The sequence below is a fragment of the Mangifera indica genome, chromosome 15 (assembly GCF_011075055.1).
Source record: "Mangifera indica cultivar Alphonso chromosome 15, CATAS_Mindica_2.1, whole genome shotgun sequence".
Lineage (NCBI taxonomy): Eukaryota > Viridiplantae > Streptophyta > Magnoliopsida > Sapindales > Anacardiaceae > Mangifera > Mangifera indica.
Window position 1 is genome coordinate 30,049 of NC_058151.1, and position 12,182 is coordinate 42,230.

Sequence of the window (12,182 nt, forward strand, 5' to 3'; positions counted from 1 at the left end):
AATTAAATATTTGATTGTCTTAAGCTTATCTTTTAAAATATTAATTAAGCAAACAGAGAAATTAAAACTACAGAACAATAGAAAGGCATGTATTTTAGTGGGCTTTGTTATGTAATAATAAGGCGACAAAATAGTTATTTTAAAAAGAAAAGAAAAAGGGAAATTGACGGGAAAATTAGGGGGGGGAAGGTGTGTGAGGATTTGGTTTGAGCAGAAAAAACAAAGGTGGCTTCTTCCTCCCCCTATCTTTGTCTACCATGATTACGTTTGTTTCTTTGTTTACACGCACACTCAGTCAAATGATTAGATAGACTTTTTCATCTCATCTCTTCTTCTTCTTCTTCTTCTTTTAGGGTTTCATTTCCAAAAATCCTGTTATTCTTTTCATTTCTATTTTATATCTACCAACTTTAACCATAATGCTTCTTTTATTTTTATGATTTTAATCAATTTCCATTTCTAGGAAGTGCATGGTGCCAAATTTTATTTGAACTGAATTGAATTTGTTTGTAAGAAATGGACAACGGCCACGGTGGGAATTTAGTTGATAAGTTGTCGGGATTAACACTCAATGACCCTAATAACACTAACAATAACAACACCAACAACGACAGTTTGTTTCAGGTTATGAAAGCCGTGGAAGCTGCCGAGGCCACCATCAAACAGCAGGTTCTCTTTATTTCTTTTTCTCAAATTTGTTTATTTAAAATTTTTTTAATCTTGCAATTTATTCTAATTGTATGAACTATGTACGCAAAGCTTCATTACCACGATCCATTGAGTTCCTTCAGTAAAATGCCATTTTATTGTAAAAAAGAAGGGATTAGTCTTAGAAGAATTATAACATGTCGGTATATTCTTCACAGATAGAAGAGAACACCCAGTTGAGGACTGAACTTCACAGGAAAATTCAGGAACTTGAAAAATATGTAAGTTTTCCAATGGTCGCTGCTCATGATAAGATGGAAGCCAACTTTTTTCATCTACTAATTGGTTATAGGCTGCATTATTTTCCTTTTTTCTTGCCTGTTTTACTCCGTTTATTGACATGACATAACCTTATCATATTTTCACAGAAATTAGAGGAAACAGTGGCTCAAAGATCTCATGGTGATGCGTGGAAGGAGAATCTTCATGGGCCTTATGAATTTCACCAATCAGTTCCCTCTGGAAGTAGCCAAGTAGATAGAATCAAAATCATTTCCAACACTTCTGCAGTTGATCCATTGGGTCTGATGGTTCTTCACCACGATCTGAAACCTAATGTTGATGGTGCTGCATTGCAAAGCCATTTGGAAAGCAACTCTATTAGCCACAAGAACAATGGAATGCTAAAAGTTCATTCTAGTAGACAAGTGCATTCAGATATTGTGGGTTTCTCTCAGTTATCTTCACCTTCTACAGCATCCTTTTCTCCCACCAGGTATCTTATATTAAAATGAGTCTTATAATCTTCTGAAGCTATGTTATTGAAGGATATGTAGAGTTTCAGCAATGTTTTGTGTTTCTGTTAGGCACCAAATAGACGGAGAATTCGATCAACGATTTAATTTGTCTGGACAGGGCCTGATGCCAACGGCTGAAATAAATAATCCTAGCAGTCTTTGGAAGCAGGTATTGTCATATGGTTATAGAAGATGAGGCTTTCCCTCCCCCCACCCCCCTTCCCCTTTTTAAGCATTACCTTTTATTGAGTGAATTAAATATTGGTCTAGGAACTTGTTCACAAAATTCGGGAACAAGAAGAAGAGATTTTGCAGTTGCGGAGACATCTTACTGAATATTCTATCAAGGTAGAATGCATATGTTTTTTTGATTGGATTAACTTACCTTCGCTTTTATTTTTGTACTTTATGTTCAATGTATTCTTCTAGTTGGCATGGCTAACAAATATTTGTTGATAGGGAACACAAATACGCAATGAAAAATTTGTTTTGGAGAAGCGCATTGCTTGTCTGCGTCTGGTAAGTGGGCCCCTTTTTTTCAGTTGCTGCTAATGCATGAACAATGCCCTTATTTAGCCCTCCTCCCTCTGCTCTCTCTTGCTTATATGTATGTATGTATGTATTTGTTTATCACTCTTGTTCAGGATAGTTATTAGGCTTCTGTGTCTCTTACTATCAGGCCTTTGATCAGCAGCAGCAAGACCTTGTTGATGCTGCATCAAAAGCTCTTTCATATAGGCAAGACATTATTGAGGAAAATATACATCTCACATATCAACTACAGGTGTGTTATCTGTCTGATTTATTTATTTTTATCCCCTCTATATCATGCAGATTGATTTTATTGGTCTGCAGTTAGCAATTTTGCTAGACAACTTCGCCTTAACCATGCCTTCTGTTAATTGTTTTCTGTAAATATTGCTAGAAATTTATCTGTGTTCAATTTAGTTAAATTAGTATCCTTTGCTTTTATTTAAACAAATTCATGTCTCTTCTTGTACTCAGGTGCTCTAACACTCTGTTGTAGGCTGGGATGGAACCATGTTATTGCCAGTGGGAGTTGCTGAACCCGCTGAACTCAATGTGGCCTTTGAAAGCCTCTATATATATATATATATATATATATATATATAAACATTTTTTATAGCTTAGTATACCTCACCTTGAACTCACAAACCATTATGATATGAAAGTGTGTTCTATAAAAAAGCTTTAATCCAAGCAAAGTTAATTGTACTGTAAGATCTTAGCATATAACAGCCTTAACTTATAATAATTTTACTATTCAAAATATTATTAAGTCAGAATAATATACCTAAATAGTGTGCCATAATGAAATATTATTTTTATAAATTAAAGTAGTATTAAGGATTTTATTAATTTGAGAAAAATATAATTAATAATTATGTTTTAATTTTTTAATATTATACATAATTGCCCGCTCTCAAGTAATTGTCTAGGTTCGTCACTAGCTGTAGGTGGACATTAAAAAATTTAATATTGCCAGATAGACTCTATTTTCCAAGTTGTGCAAGACAATCCTTTTTATTGAAGATTGTAAAATCAATTTAGATATCTTGTGTGATGTTAATAAAGCTTAGAGGTACTTATCAAAAATACCATGTTGAAAACTCTTATTTTTCTTCTTTTGGAAGATTTTATGTACCGTAGAACTTAATTGAAGATTAAGGTTCACTATTTTGTTTTTCAGGCTGCACAACAAGAAAGATCAACTTTTGTCCAGTCTTTGGTGCCTCTCCTTGCAGAGTATTCTCTGCAGCCGCCTGCTCTTGATGCCCAATCCATTGTTAGCAATGTCAAGGTCAGTGTTAAAGCATTTTAAGTTTTGCAGTGAAGCACTTTTCTGTCACCCTCTAGAATTTTGTTATGGAAGATATTATGTAATGCCGGATACAAGAAATTGACTCCTATATATATTTGATTCATCTATTTTATACATTCTAGCATCAAAATATGGCATTCCAAATCACTTGTACTTTGTAGGCTTCTTTTTTCCTCATTAGCAGTAATCTTATATTAAAGGAAAGTTGTTGGTTATATTGATTAAGAACTGTTAAAGCATTTGTAAGGTGTTTTTTTTTTTTTTTGGGGTTTTTGGTCCACCTGAAGGGAAGTCCAGATATATGTTGATAATTAACAGTTAGTTGTGTATAAATATTGATTCAGAATTATTAAAGCATTTGTGAGGTGTTCTTATTCTTTCTTTCTTTTTTTTGTTTTTTTGTTCCATCTGAAGAAAGTCCAGATGTCTGTTGGTAATTAACAGAAGTTCTAGTTCAAAGTTCATTCCACACTGCCACTGGCATCACATGTGATTCAACTGGTGAAAATTTGTAATAGTTTGATGGACATGTGTATGAAGTGGGCCATACATTAGATGAAGTGTAGCATATGCATATGCATATCTTAAGGTTCTTCTTTCCATAGTTGTCAAAGGCGCGCCTTAGGCACACTTAAGCAAATCTTTACTCAAGGCAATGGTCACATCGCCTTGAGTATGGTTAAGGCAACCAACCAACCAATGGTTCAATGGCGATCGTCTTTAGCACTTTTTTCAGTGCCTTAGGAGAAGCATTAGGCTTTGAAAAAGCTCACTTTGTTATCACGTAGGTTTTCTACAATTAGATTATAGGGTTATTGACAAATTTTGGACAGTTTTTGGCACAGTTTCAAGCTTTTAGGCAGATTTCTAGGTAATTTTTGGCTTGATATGAGGGTTATTGACAATCTTTAAGGTTTTCAATGAGATTCAAGGTTGTCGAAGAGATCACTAACAAGTTCCAAGGTTGTCAAGAGGTCAATGGTGAGTTTTAAGGTTGTCAAGAGGTTGTAAGTGAGTTTTAGAGCTGTCAAAGAAGTTGCTAAAGAGATTTTAGGTCGTCGGATAGGTTCACTGATTCCTTATAAATGGTCGTCAAAGAAGTCTGGGCATGATAACTAATTGTTGTTAGATCTAAGACTATTGATTTAGTTGTTGGTCAATTTTTTATTATTGATGTAGTAACAAATTATTTCAAATTTAATGAAAATAAAAAAAATTAATGGAAAATTTTAATCATCTTTAGTAAAAAAGTGATGCTTTCGCTTTGCCTTTTTCACTTAAGCAATAGGACCCCTCATTGCTTTTTGGCGCTTTTTGCCTTTGACAACTATGCTTCTTTCCTATTATGTGTGTGCATGATATATAATTCTTTGGGACTTTCTGCTTTTGCAGGTTCTGTTTAAACATCTACAGGAAAAGCTCCTTCTAACTGAGGTTTGTACGCAGATATGATGTTGTCAATAACTTGTAACTTATCATGTCTGTTTTTGATCTTGGTGGTCATGATAGTGTGATATATCATGCAGCATTAATTTTTGTTTCCAAGTGGATTGTGTTGATTATGTTCTTTCCCTGGTCCCAGTCAAAGCTTAAGGAGTCACAGTATCAATTAGCGCCTTGGCGTACAGATTTGAATCAGTCCAATATTGTTTCACAGTCTCCATCTCATTCCACTGGTGCAGCATTGGTTACTGCAGTATGTTCATAACCCTTGTTCTAGTTACTTATGTGAAATAATAATTTTCTTTAACTCCTATCTTTCTCTGTCAGAACAAAAATGGACTTGAATTGGTTCCACAGCCACCATATTCCCAGGGAATGTTACCAACTACTGCTGATGCTCCAGCAGCTACAGATTGGGATTTGATGGGTCAGAATCAGGGTGATTTGGGTGGTATTGTTGGAAAACCTCTGGATGATGAGAGGTATTCACCTCTTGCAAGCAGGTGAGCTGGTCAAATGGAGACTGCTTCTGTGAACTGAATGTACAAATTACAACCATCTGCATATTTTGGTGGGTTCTATTTTCATTGGATTCTATGTTGATTGGTCATGAATGAATGATTGGTTGTCCAAAGATGCATGTTAACTTGAAGATCAGTGAACCTCTCATACTGGTATCTATTTCATATGTTATCATGAGATGACACTTTCTAGTTTGCTTCCAAAGTAACTGCTGGACCTTTTCAGTTGCAGCTTCCGTTCCTGGAGTATATTCTTCCCTTATGTGGCTCCTAGTCTTTGTGACAAAATTAATATGTGCTTCTTGTCTCCAAGAAAAAAAGGAGGAAAATCAATTTGATCATATTCACAGTATGAATATGAAGGTGCCAGAGTTTAAGAGGACAAGCTAATTTTTTGTTTATTATAAAGGATCAGCTGTTGCTTCATTCTCTGTTCAAGAATCATTAGAACCATTTTCTCTTTTTTGGTCCATTAATCGGAGCTATTGTTTCATCTGATCTTCTGTATTCTATGCTTTAGATTCTGCTTTCTTCACTTCATGCATTTTGTTTTGTATGGATATTTTTTACCCCATCTAGTTGAGGTAGATGCTTTTTTGCCTCTCTTTTGGTTGGGAGATTCCTCCTAAACTTTAAAGGAAAGAGTAGCCAATTCCTAGGACTTAGCTAGATTTCTTCTTTGAAAGCTTAAATACTTCACTTTTCATAAGTTATTTGTAGTGATTCCTTTTCGGGCACTAGACTTGGCTAGATTTCCTCTATTAAAGCTTAAATTCTTCACTTTTCTTAAGTTCCTTGTAAAGAATTCTTCTTGGGAACTAGAAGAAGGGACTTTGAGGGTTTCGGTTTATATAAATTGGTAGATTGAGATGAGAAAAAATCATTTAAACAATTACATGAGAATAGAAACATCTTCAAGCTAGAATTAGGTTGAATTGATTTTTGCCAGAGAACTGTTTTCAGTTAAAAGAAAACACGATTGTTATAGAGAACAACCTGATACAGGCTAGCATAATTTCAATGGCACAATATTGTGAGAATGGCAGAAGAGTGAAGAATACATTGGCGGAGAACCTGGAGTTGGATACTCAAATCTGAAATGTTTAGGTTCACTGCAAAATAGACAGCTAAGGCTACTTGAAGACCTTGGATGGTGTCCATTCTCCTGTTCAGATTTTAGTTAATTCCAGATGCCTGGACTAAAGAATCTCACTCTATACATACAGCCCATTGATTTTGCTGTGCCTTAGGTTGGTCATTTTCTGTGAACCTTGTGGTTGATTGCTTCAAATCTTGAAATTTGTCTTTCAAAATTGTGAGCAAAATTTGTCTTTCAAATTTTGAAGGTTGAAAGTTCTGTTAGCTTGGCTTCTGCTTTTGAGCACAGATTGCTCAGAGCTTAAAGCTCTGCGGTATTCTACAATTCTGTAAAGTTGATTCATTTAAGCCTGCAAGATTAATTATCTCTTGCATTTCCTTGTTTTGGGTAAAAATTGTCTTTTTGTTATTTTAGTTACCTAAAGTTTAGTTTTTTTGACTTGTTTTACATAAATTTATCTCCAGTGAATAACTATGGTGTTACGAACAGATTATTAATGGCATATAAGAATTGCCTGTTATTGGAAGTATGCATAAAACTTCTGCCCTCATGAAGTGAGTTTTTTGTATATTAGGACCTCTGCTTCCCAAGATACACCTATGACGTTTGCCAGCAATCGTGTTGATGCACTTGTTTCTCATGTTGCACCTATGTCACGTGTTGCACAATACGGTGAAGAAACTGCCAATAAACAAGTCAAATTTCAGGACCCTATCAGCAATAATGAGTTGGATGATCAGGATGCTGAGGAAAACCAGAATGAGAGAGATCAACAATCCAATTGGACTACAGTTAACTCTCCTTACCCTACAACTGTTGATGATCCTAGTTCCACTTATCATTACCTACCACCTGTTCTTGAAGAACCTTCTTCATCTTTTTCTGAGGGTAAAGACCTTTTGTACTTAAAAGCTTAGTTGTTGGAATGAGTACTAATTATTTGATGTCTAAAATTTTGAAAATTGCTAACTGCAGCAGCAGATGATGATCCATGGCCAGCTATAGAGGCCCTCCAAATTTCAGGTGAAGCTTTTCCTGGACAACAGCTCCAGGCCTGTGGATACTCTATTAATGGAACAACCAGTTGTAATTTTGAGGTCTGTTGCTTAATTCTCTCACCTTATGCTTCTTGTTCATTGGTGCTTTTAGCATTATAAATTTCTTGGACAGCCATGCTTTTATGAAGTCATTTTTTGATTGGATGTATGTAAAAGTCTATAAGATCTTTCACCATTTATTTCATTGGCAGTGGGTGCGCCATTTGGAAGATGGATCTGTTAATTACATCGAGGGTACACTTCTCCTTGTTGTCTTTAATATTTTCTATTCACGTGGTAGTTCCTGCCTTATGTCAGAATGTGGATCTTAAGCAGTTTGTGGTTACAGGGGCAAAGCAGCCAAACTATCTTGTTACTGCTGATGATGTTGATACATATCTTGCTATTGAAGTGCAACCTCTTGATGAGAGGAAGCGCAAGGTATAGATTTTTGCTGCAATATGATTAATTCATTGTATTAAGTAATTGATTGCCATGCTGTGTGCATGTGTTTTGTCATTGTAACTTGACCATTAAGTTTTTGCCTGTTTGAGTTTGGATTTGTGTTGATGCTCACAACAACCTATCTAGCGTATATTAAGAAATTTTCTCTCATAAACTTGAACCAAGTCTGTCTGTGTAGCTAAAACAGAGTACATGCAACTATATAGTCCTTTTAAGTGATTTATTTTGAGGTTACAGTTTATTGCCTTGTTTTTAAATAACTTGCCTTCTTGTGATTCTAGGGAGAGCTTGTAAAGGTCTTTGCTAACGAGCACAGAAAAATCACATGTGGTAAGTAATTCTTCTGTCATTTCGACTTGTCTCGAGTGTAATGTTTTTCTTTGTTGCCTTGTGTAGGATTGAAAATTGAGGCATTTTCAAATTCCTTACAGAAACTCCTAAACCCCAGTCAATTGAAAAGCATTGCATATACATCATTTGTAATTGTAATCCTTTGTTACTTTTTTTAATGAGTGAAAGTATTTATATTATATACTTCATTAATATCTATAGGAGCTATGTCATTATATATCAACCAACTCATCTCTCCAACCCGAATGTCCGAAGTTTTGTGGTCATTGTTGATCTGGGTTTAAGTGTCTTTATTGTAATTCTTATTCATAAATGAATAAATTGTTGATGACATTTGCATTTCAAATTTCTTCATTAGTTGAGTAAGCAACAATTTATGAAAAACGATGTCCTAGCATTCATGTATCTCTTTCTATTTCCTAAAATGGAAAATTCAACACTTCCCACTATTTGCATTTTTAAAAAATGTATATTGACAGGATAAAGTTTTTGTTTCTTTTGTTCCCATATATGTAATTTTTTCCCTTTTATGTTCACAGATCCTGAGATGCAGAACCACATAGAGAAGAATCTTTATAGTGCTCATGTGTCATATAAAGTTTCCTTGTCGGTATGACTTATATAAAAGAAGAGAAAACCCAATTTTATTATTCTGTATTTCTTTTTGAATATCAAGCTCTTACAAGAAGTAGTCTGAATTTCTTTTTCCTTTTTCTTCATCTATCAGGCATGGTTAATGTTTATATGTGCCTTTTGTTTTTACAGACTGGATATCTTGATATATGGGAACCGGCTACTTTGACCATTAAGAGGGATGGTTACAGTATCAAATGTACTGGACCCAGTGGTATTGTAATCACTGAAAAGTTCTCACCAACCACAACTGTAAGACTTTGTACTCAAATTTTATATGATGCTCTATATTAAGAGCTTGACATGGAGAAAAGTTTATTATTTTGAGGTGATAACATGTAATGAAAAGCTTATGATATCTTATTAGATGTTATGAGATCCAATAGGTGACTTAATCAGCGACTTAGCTTCTTTTTCATTCAAATAAAAAATTTCAAAAATTTAAAATAAACATAGCTAATAGATATTTTATTTTTAGGAATTTTCTTAATCTTCTCAACTCCTTTTGCCTTTGGCAAGGCTGCAATCTATTCCAATTACTAGGCTTGGCTGAGCTGAGATCTTATTGATGCAAGTTCAAGCTTTGCTAGTGCAGTCTTATCATGAGTCCATAATGGATGGAAAACTTGTATTTAATTTTTCTTTATACTCCATCAAAGATGAGAGAAATCTTTTCTCATACTGTTCAAATTATCCATCTTGAGAGCAATATTCTCAACTGATGATATCACATATATGGAATACTAATATCATGCAACAAATGTTATGGTAGAAAATGCAAAGGTGGATGCGTCCATGCATCAGCTACATTTGTTGTTCATACTATAAATACTAGATTCCAAATGTTTCTTTTGAAATAAAATAAGTGTCAATCAATTAAAATTTTAGAATAGGCATATGAATTTTTTTATTGAAATTTTATTTCTACAAGTATTTTCTAAATGAATTCAATTTGAGTATTTTAGTAGATAATAATTATTGTGAAATGCTGGAGTCCAAATCTCTGGTCGCAATTTAATTTGATGAATCTATCTTTGGGGGAGGTAGGAAAGAATCAATCATCTCATCCATTTTTCCCAATTGCATTGAAGTTATGGAATAATAATTTCATTAGTTCATCTTTACTATATCCAGTTTCTTATGCTTCTCTGATTGTTTAAAATCCTATGCTTTTGGCAACAATGTGATTTCATGTATGTTTTGGGTCATATGGGTGGAAAGAACTATTAAGGTTTTTGAAGATACAAAAGAATAATGATTTTTGGTGGGATAAAACACATTTTTTTAACTTCCTGTTGGGAGTCAGTTTCTAAGTGATTTTGACAATACTCTCATATCTTTTTCCTTTAGGAAATGGGGAGACAGTTGTCAATTGACTTTTTTTTTTTAAAATAAGCTTTATGGGTACTTCTTTCTTTTTTCTCAGAGAACAACCAGTGGTGTTCACCTTTTCTTCTAATTTTACAAACGTTAATCGGGAGTTCTGCTTCTTAATTAAATAAAAATAATAAATAGAAAAAAATTAGTGGAGCAATCTATTTACTGCACTGACCATCTGTATGTATGCATGTGCATGTGCTGGTTCTGATAAAATGAATTTCTTATACTTAGGAAAGGCAATTTTTTTGCTAACTTTGTAATTCATTGTAATGGATACTTAGGTTTTGTGCTAAACTTTTTTTTCCCATAGGTGCAAATTTCTATGCAAAGTGCTGTAGAATTTGTGATAACTAGTTCTGGCAATGATGGGCAATTCTTACGAGCAGGTAGCAGCACAACAGATGTTAGCTGGTAAGTTTCAAATTGTCTCTTTAATTCCACAAAGAGAGTGGGAGAGTGGAGCCTAACTCTTTCCCATTCAAACTGATGATTACAATCTTGGAGACTTTTCTCAAGGAAGAAAAGCACTAGCAATGTGACCTAATGTTTGAGCTAGTGTAGAGTCAAACCTTAGCCTGTTCAAATTGATTTAGAGAAATTGGACATGAATTAGTGGTAGACAAGAGAATACCAAGATCTATCTTTTATCATACATCCTCAACTATATAGTTTTCAGAACAATTTTAGATTTCTACTCGCAGAATACCTATAACTGTACAGAAGATCTGGTGGCTTGTCAGGACTTTCTGTAGTAATTTATCAAAGTCAGCAACTGGCTAGTGCTTTATAGATTTTTGTTTTTGACCCTTCACTTTGTAACTTGGTCTTTCTGTTTTTGTGCAGTTCAAGGGATACAATTGTGCTTACCTTGAGATTGTTTATCAGAACGGTAAGATCTTTCACTTCTAAAGCTTTTTTCCCTCTTTCCTTGTGTCCTTTTCTCTGTATGTAGAAGTGGCAATTTTGAACTTTTCTTTGTTTATTTGGCGTTTTATGTTCCAAGTGACACTGTATTGAGTGTTCAAAGTTGTGATCGTTGATTGGTAACACTTGTGCATACGTATTGCCTCATGTTATAAAGATAGAAACATGTAATCACACTTGTGCATGCGAATTGCCTCATGTTATAAAGATAGAAACATGTAATCACCTTATATGTAGATTTGAAGCGATGTCATTTGATGAGTATTTCTTATAGTGGTTGCATATGCTGTTTCAGGCTGTTGAAAGGAGGAAAGGAAAGAAAAGAGGATTGTTCTTTTACAAGTGAAGCACATTTTTGTTGAGCTGCCCAAGCTAGGTAGGAAGAAGTTGTTGGATTGAGGATGTGTTATTAAATAGCTGGGGGGATTCATCATGCTTCAGAAATTTGCTGAGTAGCTTCTGTACCATAATTAACATTCATTATTGGCAGGAATGAGCTTGAGTTATAATTATTATGCAAATGTTACAGCTAACTTTATAATTCAATCCACCTATTTTTGTAGTCATTGCTTGAAATTTACTGAATCTGTTGACGCAATTTTGAAATGGGTACTGTTCCATATAGAAGAGTTTTATAAATCTCCATATATGGATCTTGGTCTTCAATGGGGCATTTGGTCATAAAATTTATACATACGCCCACACACTCCCAAGGGCTTCACTCACAAGAAAAATTAGAAATAATTATGTTAAATGTATTGATTTATCTAATATAATGATAATGAAGGTCAACGATCTAAGGTTTGATCTTTTTAGTATGTTTGATATAGCTTTGAAGGATAGATCTGGTTTGATGAGGGTTTTTCATTAAAAATAAAATTGCCTACAACAATCAAAAACAAGAATTCTGCTGCATAATAGACCGTATGAATGATAGCTGGATTTGTAAAGCTTATTTGCTGAATTGGGATAATAATACTAAAACATGGGATTACTCTTTAGAGAAGGCAATAATCCAAAGCCCAAGCTCGGGGGGGAGTT

At 34.3% G+C, this 12,182-nt stretch overlaps 1 protein-coding gene across 2 annotated transcripts; it reads left to right on the forward strand.

Moving 5' to 3' along the window:
- Positions 1–116: 116 nt before the first annotated feature.
- Positions 117–11,707, forward strand: LOC123197417. Of its 2 annotated transcripts, XM_044611720.1 has the most exons (22): positions 117–225; positions 615–669; positions 867–929; positions 1,077–1,423; positions 1,515–1,614; positions 1,716–1,793; positions 1,905–1,964; positions 2,125–2,229; positions 3,157–3,267; positions 4,681–4,722; positions 4,871–4,984; positions 5,059–5,234; positions 6,926–7,239; positions 7,327–7,448; positions 7,601–7,643; positions 7,738–7,829; positions 8,135–8,183; positions 8,744–8,814; positions 8,970–9,089; positions 10,528–10,628; positions 11,061–11,106; positions 11,437–11,707. In XM_044611720.1, exons 2-22 carry the CDS (start codon positions 628–630, stop codon positions 11,485–11,487), a joined length of 2,247 nt encoding a protein of 748 aa, XP_044467655.1. In that variant the 5' UTR covers positions 117–225; positions 615–627; the 3' UTR covers positions 11,488–11,707. The 2 variants fall into 2 exon arrangements, with proteins under 2 accessions (XP_044467655.1, XP_044467654.1); XM_044611719.1 differs by lacking the exon at positions 117–225 and having other exon boundaries at positions 232–669.
- The last annotated feature ends 475 nt before the right edge of the window (positions 11,708–12,182 follow it).